The sequence below is a fragment of the Nerophis ophidion genome, linkage group LG14, assembly GCF_033978795.1.
Source record: "Nerophis ophidion isolate RoL-2023_Sa linkage group LG14, RoL_Noph_v1.0, whole genome shotgun sequence".
In the NCBI taxonomy this organism is placed as follows: Eukaryota; Metazoa; Chordata; class Actinopteri; order Syngnathiformes; family Syngnathidae; genus Nerophis; species Nerophis ophidion.
Genome location: NC_084624.1, coordinates 3417697 through 3442736, shown reverse-complemented (window position 1 = coordinate 3442736; position 25040 = coordinate 3417697). Strand labels below are relative to the sequence as shown.

At 39.9% G+C, this 25040-nt stretch overlaps 1 protein-coding gene across 2 annotated transcripts in view; it reads left to right on the top strand.

Moving 5' to 3' along the window:
• The window catches only part of gnal (guanine nucleotide binding protein (G protein), alpha activating activity polypeptide, olfactory type), a 149506-nt gene that overhangs the window by 9548 nt on the left and 114918 nt on the right, over positions 1–25040 (top strand). Inside the window, exons 1-2 of one of the 2 annotated variants that reach the window (XM_061919632.1) lie at positions 12525–13336; positions 13548–13620. In XM_061919632.1, the coding sequence (XP_061775616.1) occupies positions 13198–13336; positions 13548–13620 (212 nt within the window). In that variant the 5' untranslated portion in view covers positions 12525–13197. Of the gene's footprint in view, positions 1–12524; positions 13337–13547; positions 13621–25040 lie in introns of those variants that run through there. The other variant, XM_061919631.1, reaches the window with a different exon arrangement.

The window sequence follows — 25040 nt, the reverse complement described above, 5'->3', positions numbered from 1 at the left end:
ACTGTCCCTTATTTAAGCCTGCCTTTTCCGTTGTTTGGACCTCGCATCCTAGCTTTTGTTACCCACGACAAGTGACGACGCTCCTCCCTGTTTCTGGTAAATCTGTGTTGTACTTGTTATCTTCCACGCTATTCCCGTGTTTGTTTCCCTAGCTCTCATGCTAGTGCTCTTTGTTTTGCCTTTTCTGCCTAGCACAAGTGTTTCTGTTCTTAGCCTGTTTTTTCCCTGGCTTCCATGCTGGCGCCTTTTGTTCTTTCCTAGCTTACATGCTAGTTCGGTTTGTTTTGACTAAGTCTGTGTTATTCGTTAAATAAATCTATCATTTCTTACCTTTTACGCTGTGTCCGAGCCCAAACTGCACCTAGGATGTTTTATAAAGAAGGGCTAATGCTACTAGCTACGCCGAGCTCCTTTTGTATTTTTTATTCATTTATTGAACAATGTACATAAAAACCTATTGTCAATATACAAAAATAACAAGACACTCTCAATAATTTCAAGCTGTAAATATTTAGGCTTGTATGGCGTCATTTAGACCCAAAAACTAGTTTATTTTTTACCCCTTTTTTTTCTTGCTGTTGTCATTTTTTTTTTTTTATTGAACAATGTACATAAAAACATTCTCTATAGATAAAAACCAAGGCACTCTTAACAAACCAAGCTAGCATTATTCAAACTGCAATGTTTTATAAAGAGGAAGGGCTTAATGTAGGAAGAAGTCCTTCCCCTTTTTGATTGATTGATACTTTTATTATTAGATTGCACAGTACAGTACATATTCTGTACAACTGACCACTAAATGGTAAAACCCCAATAAGTGTTTTTAACTTGTTTAATTCGGGGTTCATGTTAATCAATTCATTTTCCTCTACATTGCAGTTGTCAAAACGTTTGTTCACTTCTTGTTCTCAATTTATTCACAATGTACTCCATAAGTCAAGTGGTTCTCAAACGGGGGTACGCGTACCCCCAATATGTTGTCAATATTCAGTGTTTTATCCTTCATAGAACAATTTAAAAATTCCATACCGTGTTTTAAGGCGGTCCGTCATAACATTTTTAGCATTTAATTCAGACATTATTGTGATGTTTTATACGGCCCCAGACAATTTTTTTCTCTAAATGTGGCTCCCCGAGTCAAAATGAATGCCCAGGCTTGTTCTAGAGGTAACAGATTATAGTTTGCGTTCTGTATACTTCTGCAATGAAAAAAATTCATATTTTTCCCCCCTCATAAAAATATATAAAAACAATGGTGCCTTACAATGTCAATTAAGTGGTGCAAATTTGGAGGTGCACCTCAAACAATTCTGGAAAAGTCCGAAGACTGAACCAAGACGGTGAAAACCACCTGCTTGCATTACTTCTTCTGACCACCAGAGGGTAGTGTGGGGCAGTTTCATGTTGTGACTTGGCTGTTAAGTGTGTTTGGATGTTTGATATTTAAATATATTTAATTAAGTGTGTTGGATGTTTGATATTTAAATATATTTAATTAAGTGTGTTGGATGTTTGATATTTAAATATATTTAATTGTACCTCCATACTTCTCACGAAGATGTGCTTTAAGGCAGTGGTTCTCAAATGGGGGTACTTGAAGGTATGCCAAGGGGTACGGGAGATTTTTTTTTTTTGAATATTCTAAAAATAGCAACAATTCAAAAATCCTTATGAACATATTTATTGAATAATACTTCAACAAAATATGAATGTAAGTTCATAAACTGTGAAAAGAAATGCAATATTCAGTTGTTAAAAGCTAGATTTTTTGTGGACATGTTCCATAAATATTGATGTTAAAGATTTCTTTTTTGTGAGAAATGGTTTAGAAGTAAGTTGATGAATCCAGATGGATCTCTATTACAATCCCAAAGAGGGCACTTTAAGTTGATGATTACTTCTATGTGGAGAAATCTGTATTTATCATTCAATCACTTGTTTATTTTTCAACAAGCTTTTAGTTATTTTATTATATTTTTCCAAATAGTTGAAGAAAGACCACTACAAATGAGCAATATTTTGCACTGTTATACAATTTAATAATCAGAAAGTGATGACATAGTGCTGTATTTTACTTCTTTATCTCTTTTTTTCAACCAAAAATGCTTTGTTCTGATTAGGGCTGGGGTGTCCAAACTTTTTCCACTGAGGACCGCAGACTGAAAAATCAAAGTATGCGGGGGCCATTGTGATATTTTTCTTTTTTAAAAACAATACAATAGTTGTTGTTTTTTTACCTTTATGGCTTTCCTCAAGTTTGATCAAAGGTCTCCTAGAAATAAGTCATAAATTATTATTTTATAATTTAACGATTGAATCTCGAGATCAACTTCAGGTCTGTCTGTTGTTATAACATTTTTTTAAATTAGTTTTGTATATTTATGGCCTTTATATCAAAACCCTTATTATATGGCAATACACAAAGTATGCAACATTTTCCCCCAAAACATTTCAAAGTGGAATATTTGACGTGAAGTAATTGGAACCCTAAATAGGTCAATAATTTATAACAATAAAAAAAGAATAAGTGTTGAAAATAAGCCAAATGTATATTTATATATTTTTACTTTTAACGCTTAAGTCTGTAGATCTCTTATGAGATTTTATAATTTTTTTCATACATTTTTGTTTGTTTGATGCCCTTTTTGTGAAAGGAAACTTTGTTTTGCACAAAATATGCAATATTATCCCCCCAAAATATTGTAAAGTGAAATAGTTCCAGTGAAGTAATTGGAGCCTTCAGCAGGTCAATAACAGTCCACATGGCAGCTTTGTGTTATTAGTCTCAACACTGCAACTTTTTCTTGTTACATGTCACTGTTTACTCTTTTATGTTTGAAATTGTTATTATAGTATGTTTTAGAATGGGCCGGGGGCCATTAGTAAATTAGCTGGGGGCCACAAATGGCCCTCGGGCCGCACTTTGGACATGTCTGGATTAGGGGGTACTTGAATTAAAGAAATGTTCAGAGGGGGTACATCACTGAAAGAAGGTTGAGAACCACTGCTTTAATGGACCGCCGTGGCTAGACGTCTGTTTACCACCACTATTGGTATTCTTTAATACAGGGGTCTCAAACTCACTTCACCTGGGGGCCACTGGATGCAGAGTCTGGGTGAGGCTGGGCTGCAAGAAAACATTTCTTCAAAAAAATGTTGCATACTCCTCAACATGTCTAGTTGTATAATGACGTTTCAAATTGTATTCAACTTTCTCTGTGCAAATAAGACACGTCGGGGTGTCCCTGTGCTCAACTAAGAAATATTGCATCTCCCACTTTTCCTGGAATTGTCTTTGCTCATCACTAACCTTTCTCTTCACTGCAGGCTTTGAAAAAAGACATGTTTGGGGTTGTGGAATATATTTGTATTTAGCCCACGCATGGAGAATAATGTTATTCCCGCAATGTGTGACGTTCCACTTTTCCTCCCGACAGCAACATGGCGGTCGTATAATAGCCGGCCGGGAAAGTACCTGGATAGCGAGTGCAAAAAAGAGACGGCTCCCGGAGTGTTATCCGGCGTCATATAGAAATATATGTAGTGTTCATCGTGTGAGGCGATGCAAATTAAAGGCCTACTGAAAGCCACTACTAGCGACCACGCAGTCTGATAGTTTATATATCAATGATGAAATATTAACATTGCAACACATGCCAATACGCCCGCTTTAGTTTACTGAATTGCAATTTTAAATTTCCCGTGAAGTGTCCTGTTGAAAACGTCGCGGAATGATGACGCTTGTTTGTGACGTTATTGGTTGGAGGGGACATATTAGCCCAGCACCACTTACGGCTAAAAGTTGTCTCTTTTCATCGCATAATTACACAGTATTCTGGACATCTGTGTTGCTGAATCTTTTGCAATTTGTTCAATTAATAATGGAGACGTCAAAGTAGAAAGATGGAGGTGGGAAGCTTTTAGCCTTTAGCCACACAAACACACGGTGATTCCCTGTTTAAAATTCCCGGAGGTGAAGCTTTACTATGGATCAGAGCGGTCAAGCGAACATGGATCCCGACTACCCGAAAATTGTGGTAATAAGTCGCCTCTTACCGGAGATCAGCAGAGCTTCTGTCCTGCTGCAGCTTCTTCATGACTTCCCTCAACACTCCCTTTAACACACTCGTCAACACACCCGTGGCCACACCGCTCCGACTATCAGGTACTATTTAACTCACTAAAACACTAGCAACACAATAAGCAGATAAGGGATTTCCCAGAATTATCCTAGTAAATGTGTCTAAAAACATCTGAATCGCTCTCACTGCAATCACCTTTATTTTTTCTTCTAGTCCTTCACTCTAAATTTCCTCATCCACAAATCTTTCATCCTCGCTCAAATTAATGGGGAAATCGTCGCTTTCTCAGTCCGAATCGCTCTCTCTGCTGGTGGCCATGATTATAAACAATGTTCAGATGTGAGGAGCTCCACAACCCGTGACATCACGCGCACATCGTCTGCTACTTCCGGTACAGGCAAGGCTTTTTTATTAGCGACCAAAAGTTGAGAACTTTATCGTGGATGTTCTCTACTAAATCCTTTCAGCAAAAATATGACATTATGGTGAAATGATGAAGTATGACACATAGAATGGACCTGCTATCCCCGTTTAAATAAGAACATCTCATTTCAGTAGGCCTTTAAACAATAAAATAAAAACAAATAACGGTTTGAATTGGTCCAGGTTATCGGGGACTGTTATTACTGACGGACAGGTGTCGCAGTGTGACGTAAGAAACCCCTCGTCTCCATGGCAACGTCATTGTTGCTTTCACTCATTTGCTGCTTTTCCACTAACGCAGGGGTAGGCAACCTAGAACGTTGAAAGAGCCATTTTGAACCCAAATAACACGACGCTGTCAAGCACCATTCATATAAAACTTGCGGGCCGCACTAACATTAAACTTTCACTTTAAAGGCCTACTGAAATGAGATGTTCTTATTTGAACGGGGATAGCAGGTCCATTCTGTGTGTCATACTTCATCATTTACCCATATTGCCATATTTTTGCTGAAAGGATTTAGTAGAAAACATCAATGATAAAGTTTGCAACTTTTGGTCGCTAATAAAAAAGCCTTGCCTGTACCGGAAGTAGCAGACGATGATGTCACAAGTGTGAGGGCTCCTCAAATCCTCACATTCTTTATAATGGGAGCCTCCAGCAGCAAGACCTATTTGGACCAAGAAAGCGACAATTTCCCCATTAATTTGAGTGAGGATGAAATATTTGTGGATGATGATATTGATAGCGAAGGACTAGAAAATAAAAAAATAAAGTTAAAAAAAAATGCGATTGCATTGGGATGGATTCAGATGTTTTTAGACACATTTACTAGGATAATTCTGGGAAATCCCTTATCTTTCTATTGTGTTGCTAGTGTTTTAGTGAGATTAAATAGTACCTGATAGTCGGAGGGGTGTGTCCACGGGTGTGTTGAGGCCAGTGTCTGAGGAAAGTCGACGGCAGATACAAGGATGGCGCAAACTCCACAGATCTCCGGTAAGAGGCGACTTTTCACCACAATTTTCTCACCGAAACCTGCCGGTTGACAAGTGGTCGGGATCCATGTTTGCTTGACCGCTCTGATCCATAGTAAAGCTTCACCTACAGGAATTTTAAACAAGGAAACACCGTGTGTTTGTGTGGCTAAAGGCTAAAAGCTTCCCACCTCCATCTTTCTGCTTTGACTTCTCCATTATTAATTGAACACATTGCAAAAGATTCAGCAACACAGATGTCCAGAATACTGTTTAATTGCGCAATGAAAAGAGACGACTTTTAGCTGCAAATGGTGCTGCGCTAATATTTCCTGACAGTCCGTGACGTCACGAGTCATCATTCCGTGACGTTTTCAACAAGAAACTCCGCGGGAAATTAAAAATTGCAATTTAGTAAACTAAAAAGGCCGTATTGTCATGTGTTGCAATGTTAATATTTCATCATTGATATATAAACTATCAGACTAGTAGTGGTGTCACGCCAAATTTGTGCCCAGTGAAATAAGTGCTCAGGGGGGGTGTGTGCAGTCCAGTGCGGCGGGCAGTTTTTTGGCAGGGCGGCGTCATTGAGCAACCAAGGTGTGTGTAGTGAGAGAGAGACCGTCCTAGTAGTGATTTAGCAAGAGTGAATATTTGATTAGGGTTACGGTTTTTCTTTTAGCTAACAATATCAGCAAATCCAAGTTTAACTAATGAGTGTACCTGGTATGCACTCTCACTAAAGCCACAGGTGCAATTATTTGGCAAGTCGTCCCATACACACTGTATACAAAGGGGTGGGCATATATTTAGCACTTAAGGCGCTAAATATATGCCCCGACACGCTTGGGCACTTATTTCGCAGCAAGCACTTATTTTGCTTGACAGTAGGTTTCAGTAGGCCTTTAAAGTGGGGGCCGCAAAATAACGTCTGGCGGGCTGCAGTTGGCCCGCGGGCCTTGTGTTTTTTTAAAGGTTTATTTATAAATTTCAACAATTACAAACAGTAAGTCAAACAACAATATGAAACATTATAAAACATTATGAAAACAGTACAAAACAACGCCAGGGGGTTGTAAGTTCAAAATAATAAAAATAGAATACAAAAAAAAAATATATATATATATATATATATATATATATATATATATATATATATATATATAATAAACAAAATGCAAAGCCATAGGCTTATTCAGATTCATCAAACAACTTCAATTTGGAACACAGCATCATCGTTTTCACAGCTTTTTTTGTTGTTAGAGGTAGAGAGTGTTTTAATGTAAAGTTCCAGATCTTTTTTAAAGACACAAAAGATAGGATGGGTATTAAGAAACTTACATTTATGAAAACGGGCTTCACGGTGGCAGAGGGGTTAGTGCGTCTGCCTCACAATACGAAGGTCCTGAGTAGTCCTGAGTTCAATCCCAGGCTCGGGATCTTTCTGTGTAGAGTTTGCATGTTCTCCCCGTGAATGTGTGGGTTCCCTCCGGGTACTCCGGCTTCCTCCCACTTCCAAAGACATGCACCTGGGGATAGGCCCCTCCCACCTCCAAAGACATGCACCTGGGGATAGGCCCCTCCCACCTCCAAAGACATGCACCTGGTGATAGGTTTATTGGCAACACTAAATGGTCCCTAGTGTGTGAATGTTGTCTGTCTATCTGTGTTGGCCCTGTGATGAGGAGGCGACTTGTCCAGGATGTACGCTGCCTTCCGCCCGATTGTAGCTGAGATAGGCGCCAGCGCCCCCCGCGACCCTGAAAGGGAATAAGCGGTAGAAAATGGATGGACATTTATGAGTATAAAACTTAGCCAATAAAATGAGGTTGCAAAGGTAGAATTCCTTTTCAAATTTTTGTTCATACAGTGTAAAACCAAAAATCACATATTTAAAGTAAAGCACAAATGTCCAGGATGAAGCGACAGATGCCTGCCATAGTGATGGAGTGTTTTCACAAGTATAAAACAAGTGGTTGACAGTCTGTGGGTGCATGTTACAAAAGGTGCAGGTAACATCAATGTCCTTCTTGCATCTGACCATCACAGTCTTTACAGGGTAATAGCGATGGATGATTTTAAATGATATCTCTTTGACTTTGTTGGGAAGTAAATACCTGTTAGGAAGGGACCACGTTTTGACCCAACACATGTCATTTACAACATTATTCCATAAGGAAATGACATAGGAGACAGACACACAATCATTTTGGAATAAGCTGCGGATTTTTCTGTTATTTTTTTGATCAAAGCAAAGTTTCCCCACAGGAGTCTCAAGTGGATCATTCACAATGTTTACAGCAGAAAGAGGAGGTGTGTAAGCCATCTACAACATAATAACACCTGTTGGAATGTACAACATAATAACACCTGTTGGGATGTACAACATAATAACACCTGTTGGGATGTACAACATAATAACACCTGTTGGGATGTACAACATAATAACACCTGTTGGGATGTACAACATAATAACACCTGTTGGGATGTACAACATAATAACACCTGTTGGAATGTACAACATAATAACACCTGTTGGGATGTACAACATAATAACACCTGTTGGAATGTACAACATAATAACACCTGTTGGGATGTACAACATAATAACACCTGTTGGGATGTACAACATAATAACACCTGTTGGGATGTACAACATAATAACACCTGTTGGGATGTACAACATAATAACACCTGTTGGAATGTACAACATAATAACCCCTTTTGGGATGTACAACATAATAACAGGTGTTGGAATGTACAACATAATAACAGGTGTTGGAATGTACAACATAATAACACCTGTTGGGATGTACAACATAATAACACCTGTTGGGATGTACAACATAATAACACCTGTTGGGATGTACAACATAATAACACCTGTTGGAATGTACAACATAATAACACCTGTTGGAATGTACAACATAACACCTGTTGGAATGTACAACATAATAACACCTGTTGGGATGTACAACATAACACCTGTTGGGATGTACAACATAACACCTGTTGGGATGTACAACATAATAACACCTGTTGGGATGTACAACATAATAACAGGTGTTGGAATGTACAACATAATAACACCTGTTGGAATGTACAACATAATAACAGGTGTTGGAATGTACAACATAATAACAGGTGTTGGGATGTACAACATAATAACACCTGTTGGAATGTACAACATAATAACACCTGTTGGGATGTACAACATAATAACAGGTGTTGGAATGTACAACATAATAACACCTGTTGGGATGTACAACATAACACCTGTTGGGATGTACAACATAATAACACGTGTTGGGATGTACAACATAATAACAGGTGTTGGAATGTACAACATAATAACACCTGTTGGAATGTACAACATAATAACAGGTGTTGGAATGTACAACATAATAATACCTGTTGGAATGTACAACATAATAACAGGTGTTGGAATGTACAACATAATAACACCTGTTGGAATGTACAACATAACAGGTGTTGGAATGTACAACATAACAGGTGTTGGAATGTACAACATAATAACAGGTGTTGGAATGTACAACATAACACCTGTTGGGATGTACAACATAATAATACCTGTTGGGATGTACAACATAATAACACCTGTTGGGATGTACAACATACTGTAATAACACCTGTTGGGATGTACAACATAATAACACCTGTTGGAATGTACAACATAATAACACCTGTTGGGATGTACAACATAATAACACGTGTTGGGATGTACAACATAATAACAGGTGTTGGAATGTACAACATAATACCAGGTGTTGGAATGTACAACATAATAACAGGTGTTGGAATGTACAACATAATAACAGGTGTTGGAATGTACAACATAATAACAGGTGTTGGAATGTACAACATAATAACAGGTGTTGGAATGTACAACATAATACCAGGTGTTGGAATGTACAACATAATAACAGGTGTTGGAATGTACAACATAATAACAGGTGTTGGAATGTACAACATAATAACACCTGTTGGAATGTACAACATAACAGGTGTTGGAATGTACAACATAATAACAGGTGTTGGGATGTACAACATAATAACACCTGTTGGAATGTACAACATAATAACAGGTGTTGGAATGTACAACATAATAACACCTGTTGGGATGTACAACATAATAACACCTGTTGGGATGTACAACATAATAACAGGTGTTGGAATGTACACCATAACACCTGTTGGGATGTACAACATAATAACACCTGTTGGGATGTACAACATAATAACACCTGTTGGGATGTACAACATAATAACACCTGTTGGGATGTACAACATAATAACAGGTGTTGGAATGTACAACATAATAACACCTGTTGGAATGTACAACATAATAACACCTGTTGGGATGTACAACATAACACCTGTTGGGATGTACAACATAATAACACGTGTTGGGATGTACAACATAATAACAGGTGTTGGAATGTACAACATAATACCAGGTGTTGGAATGTACAACATAATAACAGTTGTTGGAATGTACAACATAATAACAGGTGTTGGAATGTACAACATAATAACAGGTGTTGGAATGTACAACATAATAACAGGTGTTGGAATGTACAACATAATAACACCTGTTGGAATGTACAACATAACAGGTGTTGGAATGTACAACATAATAACAGGTGTTGGGATGTACAACATAATAACACCTGTTGGAATGTACAACATAATAACAGGTGTTGGAATGTACAACATAATAACACCTGTTGGGATGTACAACATAATAACAGATGTTGGAATGTACAACATAATAACAGGTGTTGGAATGTACAACATAGTAACACCTGTTGGGATGTACAACATAATAACAGGTGTTGGAATGTACAACATAATAACACCTGTTGGGATGTACAACATAATAACAGGTGTTGGAATGTACAACATAATAACAGGTGTTGGGATGTACAACATAATAACAGGTGTTGAAATGTACAACATAATAACAGGTGTTGGAATGTACAACATAATAACAGGTGTTGGAATGTACAACATAATAACACCTGTTGGAATGTACAACATAATAACAGGTGTTGGAATGTACAACATAATAACAGGTGTTGGAATGTACAACATAATAACACCTGTTGGGATGTACAACATAATAACAGGTGTTGGAATGTACAACATAATAACACCTGTTGGGATGTACAACATAATAACAGGTGTTGGAATGTACAACATAACAGGTGTTGGGATGTACAACATAACAACACCTGTTGGGATGTACAACATAATAACAGGTGTTGGAATGTACAACATAATAACAGGTGTTGGGATGTACAACATAATAACAGGTGTTGGGATGTACAACATAATAACACCTGTTGGAATGTACAACATAATAACAGGTGTTGGAATGTACAACATAATAACACCTGTTGGGATGTACAACATAATAACAGGTGTTGGAATGTACAACATAATAACACCTGTTGGAATGTACAACATAACAGGTGTTGGAATGTACAACATAATAACAGGTGTTGGAATGTACAACATAACACCTGTTGGGATGTACAACATAATAACAGGTGTTGGAATGTACAACATAATAACACCTGTTGGGATGTACAACATAATAACAGGTGTTGGAATGTACAACATAATAACACCTGTTGGAATGTACAACATAATAACAGGTGTTGGAATGTACAACATAACAACAGGTGTTGGAATGTACAACATAATAACAGGTGTTGGAATGTACAACATAATAACAGGTGTTGGAATGTACAACATAATAACAGGTGTTGGAATGTACAACATAATAACAGGTGTTGGAATGTACAACATAATAACAGGTGTTGGAATGTACAACATAACAACAGGTGTTGGAATGTACAACATAACAACAGGTGTTGGAATGTACAACATAATAACAGGTGTTGGAAAGTACAACATAATAACAGGTGTTGGAATGTACAACATAATAACAGGTGTTGGAATGTACAACATAATAACAGGTGTTGGAATGTACAACATAATAACAGGTGTTGGAATGTACAACATAACAACACCTGTTGGAATGGCATCAAATACAATAGCAAATTGTTTGGGAGTCACAGGTATCTTAAATTGGTTGAGAAATTATTGGTAATTAAAAAGTTGACCTTCCTTATTGAAAAGCTGACTCACTAAAATAATGTTATTGTTAAACCAATGTCTTTATTGTTGTAGATGAAATATTTGGTAGGTGAAAGATGGTGCTTGTATAAAAGAGAGCATGCTAGAAGGGCTTGTTTGTGGAAGTTTGAGAGTGCAACAGGAATCCTGTCAATGTTATAATTACACAATAGCAAAAGTTTTAGGCCTCCAAGGTTAGAGAATACATGATGAGAAATAAAGTTCCAAATTGAGGTAGGGTCTTTCAAGTAGTGTCTTATCCAATTAATTTTAAAGGTGAAGAAAGTTTAGACCACCCTGATTGTAATTGTTCATTATAACAGATTTCTTAATATAATGAATTTTGTTTTTCCAAATAAAGTCAAGCAGTATTTTGTCAATAGTTTTACATATTTTTTGGTTAACATGTAAAGAAATAGCTGCATACGTCAGCCTGGAGATACCTTCTGCTTTGGAAAGTAAGGTTCTGCCTTTTAAGGATAAATCTTTCTGTAGCCATTGGTTAAATCTTTTCTTAGTTTTTTCTACAATTGGATTGAAGTTCAATACCGATCTAGAGTTTAGATTTTTAGTGCTATGTATTCCTAGGTAATTAATAGGCCCGCGGGCCTTGTGTCTGAGACCCTGCTTTAATAGCAGCGTCATATGTCTGCGACGTCCATCGACCACCATGATTGTAGTTTCTACCCGCAGCAGAGGGCGGCGCTTCGCTTCTTTTCCCCGGAAGTGAGGGGCGTTCAAGGACCACCACGACGGTGTTTTTTTTTTTTTTTAAGCAGAAGTCGGGGCCTACTGCTTGTGTTACTGGGACGAAGAGAGGCGTTCGCTGAACGGGTTTTAAACGCAGTAGACGGTGGTAAATCCCGGCACCGGAGCGGGTTTCCAGTTGGAGTCAGCAGACCACGCCCCTCCTGTCAGGCAGCGGTTACAGAGGCGGCCAGGTTTCCTCCCCTCCGCCGACTAGTGTAGCGGCGGCGGCGGCAGCAGCACAGCGGAGGGACTAAAATGCGGAATGGCTCCTGTCGCTTCGGGTTTGAAAGCGCCGTGTAGCTGCTGGCTGGTTAATGTAACGCTTTAGCGCGCTTTTGTGTTCTTTCCCCCCTTCCACGGGCCGCGGCTACTTCCTGGCGCCACAGCCAGACAGCGAGAGGCAGTGCTGAGTGAGAGCGGGGCCGCAGACGCCAGCGGCGGGCGAGGATTCACCGACATTACAAAGGCCTGCCCTCTCTCCTTTTTATTTTTCTACTTTTTTTTTATCACATTCCCAGTCTGCCATCTTAGTCTTTCGGCCCCCCTTCCTCCTCCTTTCTCGCCTGCTTCGTACACCACCAGGCGGAGTGGATGACGCTCGGCTGCGGTTAATAGCGGAATCGTAACGGGGAACGGATTCCTCCCTCGCCCGAGAAGCCTCTCAGACAAGAGATTATTCCTTTTTTTTTTTTTTTTCTTTTGGGTCAAAACACTCGATTCATTCCGTCATCATTTCTCAAGCCGGGCATCGCTGTTGTTTTTTTATTGTTTATTTTTTTTATTTTCCTGGCGACGGAAGATGGGTTGTTTGGGCAACAGCAAGACTGAAGACCAACGCATCGACGAGAAGGCTCAGCGAGAGGCGAATAAAAAGATCGAGAAGCAGTTGCAGAAGGAGAGACAAGCGTACAAAGCCACACACAGGCTCTTATTGCTGGGTAAGGCTGGTCTGGATGATGAAATGCGAGTCAACCCCCCTCCCCTGCACGTCTGACAGCGGCTGCTAGCTTGTCATGGCTTCTGGACGTTGATGGAAGCCTCAATACTGCAAATCAGCTCCCAAAACGCTGCTATTTTAACACAAAAAACACTCTCTGCGCTGCTCTTACATGTCATTTCTTTTTTCCCCCCTTTCTTATGTGTGCGAAGGGGCTGGAGAGTCTGGAAAAAGCACCATTGTGAAGCAGATGAGGATTCTCCACGTCAACGGCTTCAACGCAGAGTGAGTGTTCCACAGCCGCATTTCAAACAAACACGACCCGCCGTGTCTCCCACCTCCTACTTCTTTCCGACATGAGTAAGACGCGCACACGATATCCAGGCAGCCGGCGGTGGATCTTCCCCGGGCACTGCAGCAGCGCCTGTTGGGCCCCGGTTACATCCCAGGCAAAAGCTGCTCCCATCTTCCCCTCCCCAATCCTCTCCTCTCTCTGGCGAGGATACAAACACACACACTGCCGTCACGCTCATGCCAAAATCACTGCTTCCTATTTCACGGGCCTGGGGTGAAAGGTTGCCATTGACCAGAGCCTATTGATGATTTGTTTTGCTGCAAGGCCTCGCACGCCATTGATTAGGCCTGCAAAAGCTTGGCTTTCTTTTCCTTTCTCGCTGTTTTATAACATGGGGGGAGGTTTAAGATTGCGTGCACACTCTTAGAACTTGGACTGTCATCTCACCTTTGATCTATGCACATTTTTGAATAAATACTAAATTTAAACACTCTAAAATACTCTTCCTCTAGCATTAGATTAGATTAGTTAGTGCATATGCCTCACAATACAAAGGTCCTGAGTAGTCCTGAGTTTGATCCCGGACTCGGGATCTTTCTGTGTGGAGTTTGAATGTTCTCCCCGTGACCGCGTGGGATCCCTCCGGGTACTCCGGCTTCCTCCCACTTCCATAAACATAAACCTGGGGATAGGTTGATTGGCAACACTAAAATTGGCCCTAATGTGTGAATGTTGTGGGCTTCACGGTGGCAGAGGGGTTAGTGCGTCTGCCTCACAATACGAAGTTCCTGCAGTCCTGGGTTCAAATCCAGGCTCGGGATCTTTCTGTGTGGAGTTTGCATGTTCTCCCCGTGAATGCGTGGGTTCCCTCCGGGTATTCCGGCTTCCTCCCACCTCCAAAGACATGCACCTGGGAATAGGCCCCTCCCACCTCCAAAGACATGCACCTGGGGATAGGCCCCTCCCACCTCCAAAGACATGCACCTGGGGATAGGTTGATTGGCAACACTAAATGGGCCCTAGTGTGTGAATGTGAGTATCTGTGTTGGCCCTGCGATAAGGTGGCGACTTGTCCAGGGTGTACCCTGCCTTACGCCCGATTGTAGCTGAGATAGGCGCCAGCGCCCCCCGCGACCCCGAAAGGGAATAAGCGGTAGAAAATGGATGGATGTGAATGTTGTCTGTCTCTCTGTGTTGGCCCTGCGATGAGGCGGCGACTTGTTCAGGGTGTACCCCGCCTACCGCCCGAATGCAGCTGAGATAGGCGCGCGTTACCCCAAAAGGGACAAGCGGTAGAAAATGGATGGATGTGAATTATATTAGTGAATTATATTTATATAGTGCTTTTCTCTAGTGACTCAAAGCGCTTTACACAGTGAAACCCAATATCTAAGTTACATTTAAACCAGTGTGGGTGGCACTGGGAGCAGGTGAGTAAAGTGTCTTGCCCAAGGACACAACGGCAGTGACTGAATGGCGGAAGCGGGAATCGAACCCGCAACCCTCAAGTTGCTGGCACGGCCACTCTACCAACTGAGCTATACCGCCCCAATGGATGGATAGTTTATTTCAAAGGGGACAATGCCATCCATCCATCCATTTTTGGAGTCGAGGGGGGCGCTGGAGCCTATCTCAGCTGCATTCGGGCGGAAGGCGGTGTACACCCTGGACAATTCGCCACCTCACCGCAGGGCCAACACAGATAGACAACATTCACACACTAGGGCCCATTTAGTGTTGCCAATCAACCTATCCCCAGGTGCATGTTTTTGGAAGTGGGAAGAAGCCGGAGTACCCGACCAACAATTTTCTACCGCTTGTCCCTTTTGGGGTCGCGGAGGGCGCTGGAGCCTATCTCAGCTGCATTCAGGCGGAAGGAGCTGTACACCCTGGACAAGTCGCCACCACATCGCTGGGCCAACACAGATAGACAGACAACATTCACACACTTTAGTGTTGCCAATCAAATCATATTTTTTGGCGGTGGGAGGAAGCCGCAGTACCCGGAGGGAACCCACGCGTTACCTGGGGAGAACATGCAAACTCCACACAGAAAGATCCAGAACCTGAGATTGAACCCAGGACTACTCAGGACCTTCGTATTGTGAGGCACATGCACTAACCCCTGTCCCACCGTGCAATTTCATAAAACACATGACTACACATGGTTAAAAAAAGCAGGAATTAGCCAGAAGGCTACTTTTTATATGTAGTCCCCTGTCCATGCTGTAAAAAAAAAAAAAAAAAAGCGGTACAAGTACAGTTTAAAAGAAAAAGGAAAAAAAAGCACACAATGCATATACAATATGATAAAAAATTTAAATACAACGTCACAACATAACATTTATCTTGGCATCAAAACAGGCTCATCTGTTAGTTCTGGCAGCTGTAGGCGTTGATAAGCCACAATTTACATTTTCTTGTGACAGCCTGGTAAGTTGTGACCAGTTTAACCTCCTCGGGTACTGAGTTCCACACACTTGCACTCCTTACTACCAGGCCAACTTAACAAAGTGCTCCTGCGCAGAGGAATACAACCGTCACCTCTGAGACAGCCTGGAGTGACACGCTCACGGCTGTTTCTTTGGCTGATGAACTCTGCCTCTGGTCACTTGCTTTTAAAGTTCAACATAAAACCAGTAAAACCTTACCCTCAAGCCTTGTTCAGTCACCATTGCACCAATTCAAACATATTTAAAGTTAAAGTACCACTGATAGTCACACACACACTAGGTGTGGTGAAATTACCCTCTGTATTTGACCCATCCCCTTGTTCCACCCCCTGGGAGGTGAGGGGAGCAGTGAGCAGCAGTGGTGGCTGCGCTCGTTAATAATTTTGGTGATTTAACCCCCTATTCCAACCATTGGTGCTGAGTGCCAAGCAGGGAGGTAATGGTTCCCATTTTTATAGTCTAACCCAGTGGTTCTTAACCTTTTTTCAGTGATGTACCCCCTGTGAACATTTTTTTAATTCAAGTACCCCCTAATCAGAGTAAAGCATTTTTGGTTGAAAAAAAGAGATAAAGAAGTAAAATACAGCACTATGTCATCAGTTTCTGATTTATTAAATTGTATAACAGTGCAAAATATTGCTCATTTGTAGTGGTCTTTCTTGAACTATTTGGACAAAAGGTATAAAAATAACTAAAACTTGTTGAAAAATAAACAAGTGATTTAATTATAAATAAAACATTTCTACACATAGAAGTAATCATCAACTTAAAGTGCCCTCTGTGGGGATTGTAATAGAGATCCATCTGGATTCATGAAATTAATTCTAAACATTTCTTCACAAAATAAAAATCTTTAACATCAATATTTATGGAACATGTCCACAAAAATCTAGCTGTCAACACTGAATATTGCATTGTTGTATTTCTTTTCACAGTTTATGAACTTACATTCATATTTTGTTGGAGTATTATTCAATGATTATAGTTATAAAGGATTTTTGAATTGTTTTTAATTTTAGAATATTTAATAAAGATATCACTTACCCCTTGGCATACCTTCAAGTACCCCATTTGAGAACCACTGGTCTAACCCATACTTGCGAAATTTGTTAAGCTTTGCATCTTTGTCCAATGCCCATTGCACATTTTGACCAATCGAATTTGTCTCCATGCAGCGCTCGAACGCCCACGTCAACTGTCTAATCAAAATTTAGGTTTGTTTCTTGTGTAGACAAAGCCGGAACAACATGTAACAATATATCAACTTTTTATCGCTCAAACGGCGCAATGGTTGCCCTCCTACTTACTGTTTCTGTCTGTGACGCTAAACCTTCTGGGTAATAAAGTATACAAGCATTTAGTTTCTAGTTTACATGTGTTAACGTATTTATTTCACGTTTACTTATCCAGGGTAAGACGAATAAGAGATTTTAATTTACAATGCTACTTGTGAGAGATGTTAAAGTGTGATAATAATCTGTCGTCGTCTCTCATTTACCAGAAAAAATGACCACGATAGTTTGCTCTCAACAGTTGACAAATATTTTAAATATGCGGAGGTAAATGTGTTTAGAACAAAAATGAATGTTCAAGGTTGACAAAAACTTTTCAAGAGTTAAACATACAAATGGCTGACAAAGATGACGAGTTAAACAACAGAAATGCTTCCAAAGTGCTGCACAACAATATTAAAGACGATATTAAAATATGATCCTTAGCTCCACCAATGACTGAATAAAAATAAACACTAAATAAATACAAACACAATATAAAAGCAATATAAAAATAAACATGATTTAAAACTATTTTAAAGGGTAAAACCAAGTGAAACAATAAATAGAAATCAAAATTGTAAAAACACAGAGGACCACACAACTCACATAGTGTTAAAAGCTAAAGAATAAAAGTGGGTCTTTTATTAGTAATAATGAAGTAAAACAGCACACACATTTGACACTAAGCTCTTACGTGTATTGTGTACTTTTAAATGTGTGCTGTATAAAACGAGTACAACATCAATACAGTATTTGTGCAATCTTGTGCTTTTTGAGGTTAAGGTTAAATGGAACACTTAAAACATTGCTAACAAATTCATAAAATCATTAATTGATTTAATATTTTTGAAAGAAAAAAAAGCCTCAAAACATTGCAACTTTCTGAAAAAGCTGCCACAATTTCAGGCATTTTGGGTGACAACAATCACAAGAAAAGCCTGCGAAATCCTGACGCGAACGCTTTCTTGAGCGCAGGGTTGTCCAAAGTGTGCTTTGTTTTTTTGGCCCTCCACGCATTGTATATTGCTATTAAACATTATACAAAAAAATAACTGGTCCAAATCTCCCAAAAATGGGACCTGAAAACCAAAATGGCATCTGTATATGTCTTTGATGATTTCCGTGCATCCTGTGTACTCATATCTTGCAAGATATGGTACGTTTTTGGATGTGCTCAAGCCCTCAAAAAGTTTTCTTAATGGAATAATACTGTAAGTAAAGAATAATAATAAGAATACATTAAATATTAAACTAATTTGCTTTGTTACTCATAACACAAAGCTAAGCTTTGGGTGCTTTTTCTCGATAGTTTAGAACAGATATGGGCAAATTATGGTCCGGGGACCACATGTGGCCCGTTGAGCTCTTCAATCTGGCCCGCCGGACATTCCCAAATATTTTTTTTAGATCTTTAAGATGGAAAGTGTAGCTGCCATCATGATGTGCACTCATGTTTTATAATGACCGGAAGTCTTCAACTATACTAAGTATTTCAATGCTTGGAATCTGCGCTTATGGATGGTATACTAGTTACTATGGTAACCTAATCAGTTACTATGGTCATCTAATTAGTTACTATGGTCATCTAATTAGTTACTATGGTCATCTAATTAGTTACTATGGTCCTCTAATTAGTTACTATGGTCATCTAATTAGTTACTTTGGTCATCTAATTAGTTACTATGGTCATCTAATTAGTTACTATGGTCATCTAATTAGTTACTATGGTCATCTAATTAGTTACTATGGTCATCTAATTAGTTACTATGGTCCTCTAATTAGTTACTATGGTCATCTAATTAGTTACTTTGGTCATCTAATTAGTTACTATGGTCATCTAATTAGTTACTATGGTCCTCTAATTAGTTACTATGGTCATCTAATTAGTTACTATGGTCATCTAATTAGTTACTATGGTCATCTAATTAGTTGCAATGGTCATCTACGTCTCAACAGCTCAGACGAGGCACCAAGTAGTGTGGGCGGGAAGCGTTTCTACGGACGCGGAAGGAGATTTTCACAACAAATTTCCAAAGCTTAATGATAGAATATAATAGAAAGTACTTTATTGATCCCTAGGGGAAATTCAGCAAATATCCGATGTATTAAATTTTAGGTGGGTTTATTTTGTACCCTTTGCGTTCATGTTTCACTGTTTGTTGCATTTTTGTTGCGTTTCACTTGATTGTAAAATATGTCGATCGAAAGGGGGTGTGGCGTTCATATTTGGTCAATATTCAGTGTTTTATTCTTCATAGAAAAATGTAAAATTCCCTTACTTTTTTTTTAAGGCGGTCTGTCATAACGTTTTGTAGCATTCAATCAGACAGTATTGTGAGGTTTTATATTAGAGATCCTAAAAAGCAGTTATGCCGGCCCCCAGACACATTTTATTCTCTAAATTTGGCCCCCGAGTCCAAATAATTGCCCATGCCTGGTTTAGAATATATTGACTGACCTAAATTGTATTGTTTTTTTCTATATTTAATGTACAAAATGTACCAAAGAAGCCCTCACCACAAAAACAAGTAAAAAAACAGGTATTGCTTTGTTTTACCTAATTTTCATTCGGTTTTTGGATTTTTGTTGATTTTCCATTGCAACTCAAGGTCTGGTTCTTGGACGTGATACATACTTCAGTTAAGAGTTTATTCCATTCCGTTTGTATTTGTAAAAAAATGGCTGTCTTTTTGTAACATCCTAGATTATCTGAAGCGAATAAGGAAATGTGGACATAGCAACCCCTCCCAATCTCCCATCTTTAGTCCATAAATGTCTTGAACCTAGATGCTGGCTCCTGGCATAAACACTCCACACGCCACACTATGGGTCTCCTTATGCGGCCTGTATCTGTGTTTATTTGGTAGTATAAGTCAGTATGTTTCCATTAGTCTGATTCCTCAAATAATTTGGCTCAAAATAAAATGTAATCACTTTAATCTGATCGCGTTTTGACTTTTGAAAAATCAGATTAACACACCTGGATTGTGCTATTAGAAACCAGTTCCCTCTGGCATAGCATGGTAGGCGTTATCATTGCACCAATCTCAGTGGAGGACCAACATGCCCTTCTTTACTACGTTATTCACAAGCGAAGAAGAACAAATGGGTGGTTGGGTGGGGGCTGACTGAAATGTTTATGCCTACAAGCAAACAAAGTTAAGATATAGAAGCTGATATAGGTCAATATTTTTTAATATATAATATAAAAAGCTACCAGTTTAAGTGTCAGGATGTTGTCAAAGATGGAAGACACTTTAAATATCTGACATGACGCCTGCACATCCTGGCCGTAGGAGAGACTGGTGGTGAAAAAACACAGAACATCCACATTTTTACACTTAAACTTGATTGTATACACAATGGAAATAATAGAGAGTAAAACATTGTATGTGTAGTTAGTTAGTCAGACAACAATCATTCATAGTGGTGGATGACTTGACTTCAAGACAGCATCTCATGCATTCAAATCATCCACAACATTGTTGTCCATTTAAGGCTGGGCGATATATATCGATGTACACGATATATCGCGGGTTTGTCTCTGTGCGATATAGAAAATTACTACATCGTGATATTCAAGTATACGTTCTCACGCAGTTGCTTTTAGCTGCGGGCAATACACTGCAGGCTCTTCTCGCTCTTTCCTGTCTCTCCTTCTCAGAGACAGCAAGCGCACCTCCTTAAATACGTCACATGCTGTCACCTCATACGTCACATACTGTCACCTCATTCGTCACATACGTATACGCCCTCGCGGAGCAGAGAGGTAGCAGCATGGGTACGTTAGCTGTGATGCTAGCAGAGCCGTGCGAGTGGTAATACGAGAGAAAGAAGGTGCGAATGAAGGAAGAATTAATTCCCAAGAAAAACAGCAGGGGGTCCATCGTCTGGCGGTGGTTTGGCTTCAAGTGGGAATATGTCGGAACAGACAACCGCAATTTGTCAAGTGTGGGCCAAAAGCGTTGCTACAAAAAGTATCATTACTGCTAAAATGTAGCATCATTTGAAAAGTCACCTGCTACAGAATGAAGAGTGCTTACTCCGCATGTCAACATCTCCATTCGGTGCCACACCATCAACATGCCGAGGCAAACATTTCCAGATCAACACTGTATGAAAAAATAGTCAACAACAGAATTTAGTAACGTCCGTAGGAACCTACCACATAGTGAAGGATGAACACTATATGATTTCTTATTATGCAGCTCATTTTTATTTGACACTTATAATGTCTCTGACAATCTTGCACTTTCTGTTTTGGAAATGACATGAATGATTGTGCCACTGCTTAATAACTGTTTAATAAATACACTTTTGGTCAATTGACTTAGTTGTGATTTCCCTCTCTGCATGAAAGTTTAAAAGTAGCATATATTAATGCACTATGAAGAAGAATGTTTGAATGTAGACACATAGAATCATCATACTGCTGTGATTATATGTATCAAGTGTTCATTCAAGGCCAAGGCAAAAATATCGAGATATTTATAGTGTATCGCGATATGGCCTAAAAATATCGAGATATTAAAAAAGCCGTATCGCCCAGCCCTACGTCCATGTACAACAAACCATTGAGACAAGGTTATTGACTTATAAATCAGCAATTGAAAGTAATTGGTCAAAACATTTTCCCAAACTGAACTCTTTTTGTATGTCTCTTATGATCATTATAACCACTAGAGTCATTAAAACACATTAAAACATTACCAACGACATCAAATAGCAGTGGAAAGTTGTAGTTATCGGTTTGATGTGTAGCTTGAAAGCTACTAACTCTTCCATAAAAGCATGTAGCATTCTTTTCTTCTATTAACATTTCATTTCAGCTGAAATGACCATGGTCATTTCAGATGGCAATTGTGCACAATTGTCCACTCGTGTACGAGAAGCACACAACGTATGGGAGACAGTTGTATTTAGAGATGTCCGATAATTGCTTTTTTGCCGATATTCCGATATTGTCCAACTCTTAATTACCGATTTCCGATATCAACCGATACATACAGTCGCGGAATTAACACATTATTATGCCTAATTTTTTTGTGATGCCCCACTAGATGCATTAAACAATGTAACAAGGTTTTCCAAAATAAGAGAACAACTTCAACTCAAGTTTTGGACAAAAAGTGCTAACATGGCACTGCCAATATTTATTATTGAAGTCACAAAGTGCATTATTTTTTTCAACGTGCCTCAAAACAGCAGCTTGGAATTTGGGACATGCTCTCCCTAAGATAATCCCGATACCCACTACAACTTTGGGAAATACTATAGTTTGACTTTCACAAAGTGCATTATTTTTTATTTTTTTAAACATGCCTCAAAACAACAGCTACAAAAACAACGAAGGCACACAGCTTCTGTCCAGAGTATACTAAAGTAATAAAGTAAACAATAACATAGTCCTCCTTTAGTGCAAGACTGCCTGGTATACTGTATAACAGGAAATTATAAACTGGACTCAATCTGCCCTGCTCTAACGTATTTGTACGAGTAACACCACTGTGCTGCAAGCTAGTGGTGAGTGCTTGAAGTGGCCTAGCAGTCAGCCAGAGCTTCTGAAATGCTGTGTTGAGACAGGGCACCTCCGTTCACTGCAAGCTGAAAAGTGTGCGCCATGCAGGGCAGACTAACCCTACCAAACTCCACCGTAGCTTTTGCCATACTGTTGTTGTCCTTGACCACAATGTGGGCTTTTGCCCTGGTGTGGTTTTTGTTGTATTTTTGTTTTTACTCGGCGGAGTCTTTAAGCAACAACTGTGTGGTACCACTTTATTTGGTGTTTGCTTTTCATCCATCTTTCGCTTGGATAGGTGTATCTCCTTATGATTCTTGAAGAGGTGAGAGATCCAATTGCTCGTATTAAAGGAAGACGTCTTGGTTCCTCCTCGCATAACCATCTTTTTGCAGTCATTGCGAATTGCCAGTTTTTTATCCGTCAGACACACTTTAAAATAATCCCAAATAGGGCTGGGCGATATGGCCTTTTTTTAATATCTCGATATTTATAGGCCATATAGAGATACATGATATATATCTCGATATTTCTCCTTAGCCTTGAATGAACACTTGATGCATATAATCACAGCAGTATGATGATTCTATGTGTCTACATTCAAACATTCTTCTTCATACTGCATTAATATATGCTACTTTTAAACTTTCATGCAGAGAGGGAAATCACAACTAAGTCAATTTAGCATAAGTGTATTTATTAAACAGTTATTAAGCAGTGGCACAAACACTTGTGTGATTCCAAAACAGAAAGTGCAAGATTGTCAGAGACATTTTAAAATAATCTATTAGTGCACTTTTGTGCACGATGTCACACAACATATTTCAATAATTGTCAAATAAAAATGAGCTGCATGATAGGAAATCTAATAGTGTTCGTCCTTCACTATGTGGTAGGTTACTGAGGACATTGTCTCCTTTTATTGTAGACTATTTTTTTCATACGGTGTTAATATGAAAATGGTTGCTTGGGCATTTTGATGGTGTGGCACCGAATGGAGATGTTGACATGCAGAGTAAACACTCTTCATTCTCTAGCAGGTGAGTTTTCAAATGATGCTACATATTAGCAGTAGTGCTACTTTTTTTTCAACAATTTGTCCCACACTTGACAATTTACGTTTGTCTGTTCCCGGTAAGGTTTATTCAGGTGTACTGGAGAGGAGGCTTCGCCGGATAGTCGAACCTCGGATTCAGGAGGAACAGTGTGGTTTTCGTCCTGGTCGTGGAACTGTGGACCAGCTCTATACTCTCGGCAGGGTTCTTGAGGGTGCATGGGAGTTTGCCCAACCAGTCTACATGTGCTTTGTGGACTTGGAGAAGGCATTCGACCGTGTCCCTCGGGAAGTCCTGTGGGGAGTGCTCAGAGAGTATGGGGTATCGGAATGTCTTATTGTGGCAGTCCGCTCTCTGTATGATCAGTGTCAGAGCTTGGTCCGCATTGCTGGCAGTAAGTCGGACACGTTTCCAGTGAAGGTTGGACTCCGCCAAGGCTGTCCTTTGTCACCGATTCTGTTCATAACTTTTATGGACAGAATTTCTAGGCGCAGCCAAGGCGTTGAGGGGTTCCGGTTTGGTGGCCACGGGATTAGGTCTCTGCTTTTTGCAGATGATGTAGTCCTGATGGCTTCATCTGGCCGGGATCTTCAGCTCTCACTGGATCGGTTCGCAGCCGAGTGTGAAGCGACCGGAATGAGAATCAGCACCTCCAAGTCCGAGTCCATGGTTCTCGCCCGGAAAAGGGTGGAGTGCCATCTCCGGGTTGGGGAGGAGACCCTGCCCCAAGTGGAGGAGTTCAAGTACCTAGGAGTCTTGTTCACGAGTGGGGGAAGAGTGGATCGTGAGATCGACAGGCGGATCGGTGCGGCGTCTTCAGTAATGCGGACGTTGTATCGATCCGTTGTGGTGAAGAAGGAGCTGAGCCGGAAGGCAAAGCTCTCAATTTACCGGTCGATCTACGTTCCCATCCTCACCTATGGTCATGAGCTTTGGGTCCTGACCGAAAGGATAAGATCACGGGTACAAGCGGCCGAAATGAGTTTCCTCCGCCGGGTGGCGGGGCTCTCCCTTAGAGATAGGGTGAGAAGCTCTGCCATCCGGGAGGAACTCAACGTAAAGCCGCTGCTCCTCCACATCGAGAGGAGCCAGATGAGGTGGTTCGGGCAT